This window comes from Penaeus chinensis, chromosome 36 (genome assembly GCF_019202785.1).
Source record: "Penaeus chinensis breed Huanghai No. 1 chromosome 36, ASM1920278v2, whole genome shotgun sequence".
In the NCBI taxonomy this organism is placed as follows: Eukaryota; Metazoa; Arthropoda; class Malacostraca; order Decapoda; family Penaeidae; genus Penaeus; species Penaeus chinensis.
This window is the reverse complement of record NC_061854.1, coordinates 9,249,872-9,252,371: the sequence shown is the minus strand read 5'-3', so window position 1 is coordinate 9,252,371 and position 2,500 is coordinate 9,249,872. Positions and strand designations below refer to the sequence as shown.

Below are 2,500 nucleotides of genomic sequence, written 5' to 3'. Positions count from 1 at the left end.
GCGCTGCCCCGGGAGGCGGGCAGGGCCACCAACCCTACGTCATTCTTGGACCGCCGGATTCGAGCCTTCGGCGAGGCTCGGCCCGTGTACACCATTATTACTTGCTCACAGCTTAGTATCACTTGAGGAGAAAGCCCGGTTGGGGCCACCCATGGAGACTACCCGCTCAGCCCTCTCGTCACTGAGTCAGCTGGCGGGTGGCTTGGTGGGCGTGGGCAGCAGCATAGGCATAACTATACGCCCATGAGGGGCCCGGCGCCATCCAACGCTCGCCTACGTCCCCCTGATCCGTCCAGGACGGGCGCGGCGTAGGCGGGCAAGGGTTGTTGTTGGAGGCGGAGTTGGAGGGGGGCCGGTTCCCCTGTTGCTGCTGCTGCTGCTGCTGGTGCTGGTGATGGGCGGAACGGCCTGGTAGGTCCATCGGGGGGCGGGCACCAGGGGAGGCCATCCACTACGGAACAGGCGTATGAGGCGGCATAGGGGACGTCATCATGGAGCCCATGGAGGTGTGCACGTTGCCGCCGGCCATCTGCTTCTGCGTGGCGGCGAACTTCATCCGCTTCTGCTTCTGGCGCTGGTTGCAGAACCACACGCGAACCACGTTCTTCTTCAGGTCCAGCTTCTCGGCGATGGCGGCGATCTTCTCCCCAGACGGGCGGGGCTGCACCGCGAAGTAGGCTTCCAGCGACCGCTTCTCGGGGGCGGCGATCGACGTCCGTTTACGCTTCTAACAGGAAACGAGAGACAAGTCATTAGCAACCTGTATGGCTCTGTTGAGTGTAGTGAAGTGCTCAAGAGAACTGAGAATGCTACGCTGGTAAAATGAAGCTCCTAGTTGTAAATATATCTATTCAATATCCTACATTCATTCTGAAAAAATATCTATACTCTCATTTGCCCGTTTCGGTCAGTCCCTCTTATCTACCCAACCCCGGTAAATAAAGTAAATCCTTCCCCCTTTAAGAATTTCGTAAAAAAATACATCATGAATCCCACGATCCCACGAACTCTCATGAACCAAACATTCCTTTAAAATTTCAAGTGATTTCCTCCTCCTCGAAGAGAGAATATCCTCCTCGTACTTATCCTCGTGCACTACTACTTAATGGTTACGTCATCATCTAAATGTGACAGGAACTACTATTTATCATCGCAAGCAGCCGTGCACCTGCCACTCCCCGAGCCGAGGGCGCCGAAAGTGCGTGCGGGCGGTCGTCGATAGCCTGATAGGTCGGTTCCGAATGTGTGACAATCGGCCCGAATCGATAGGTTACAAGGGGCGACCGACGGAGGCTCCCGTAACGCAGTGGATTTCTCTAAAAGGCTTCCGATTCGCGGCGGAGGCGAATGGAGAATGAGCCATAATCATAACAATAACAATAATCGGTTAATGTGATACTGACGACATTCCGATCCGACCATCAGGTTAGCTCCGCGCAACTGTACTGATCTGTTAGGTGACCGTGCTGATCAGCGGAGGCCGTCAGCAAACGACAAGCATCTTTCGTACAGTGCTTAATAAGGCTCAAAATAGCAGTTCAGGAACGAGGCTCGTGGTCACCACCCATTGAAGCTGGTATTATTGATATTAATACTTATTACCATAATACTGGTAGTAATAGAGAGGACGAGAAAGAAGAAGAGGAGCAGAAATGTAGCAATGGTGATTCAGATAAAGAATGCGATTTAGTCGGGTAAGCAGATAGACAGGACAGCCACACAGTTAAAGAAATGTTAACGCAATACCGACAATGAATCGTTGCATAACCACTTCACAACTTATTTTATCTGTCCTTCCCTATCAACACAACTAAATAAAACACCACTGCCTACCACCTGTTTTACGCCATCTCTCACAACCACTCCTCTTCATCCTTTAAAAAAGTCAACCAGCGTTCAAATAATACCCTTACACCCCCCTACCCTACGTCCATTTCCCCTTGTTGACCCTTACATGGCCCCGCGGAGACCCGTGGTGACCCCTACATGGCCCTGTAGAGGCCCCATGGTGGCCCACGGTGACCCAAAGGTGACCCCATGGTGACCCGGTGGTGGCCCCATAGTGGTTGTGTTAACCCCTACGTGGCCCCGTGGAGACCCCGTGGAGACCCCGTGGTGACCCCGTGGTGACCCCTACATGGCTTGTGGAGAACCCATGGTACCCCGCAGTGACCCCATGGTGACCCCGTGTTGACCCAGTGGTGACCCCGAGCCCGCGCTCCCCTTCGTCACATCTCCTGAAGGATCGGGCCTAAACTCCAGTCAAGTGACGGCCTCATCCTCACATCATCTACCTCGCCCATTGGGAGGACAGAGGGCGCGTCCGGATCCCGCCGCTTGTTCTTGGCCTGGGCTTCGGCTTCCTCCAACCACGCTTGCAACACGGGCTTCAGCGCGATCATGTTGTTGTGGGACAGCGTCAGCGATTCGAACCTGGGGGGTGAGAGGGGGGTTGGGGGACACGGGTCAGTCTATTTTGCTCATTTATTACTTTGATTTT

The 2,500-nt window shown here is 54.2% G+C and overlaps 1 protein-coding gene across 1 annotated transcript in view; it reads right to left on the bottom strand.

Annotated features, from left to right (window-relative positions):
• Positions 1-357: 357 nt before the first annotated feature.
• LOC125044815 (inhibitory POU protein-like) overlaps positions 358-2,500 on the bottom strand; it is a 5,197-nt gene continuing 3,054 nt past the window's right edge. Inside the window, exons 3-4 of the mRNA XM_047641775.1 lie at positions 2,295-2,433; positions 358-727 (exon numbers count right to left, since the gene is read on the bottom strand). Coding sequence (XP_047497731.1) covers positions 452-727; positions 2,295-2,433 — 415 coding nt within the window. The 3' untranslated portion in view covers positions 358-451. The remainder of the gene's footprint in view (positions 728-2,294; positions 2,434-2,500) is intronic.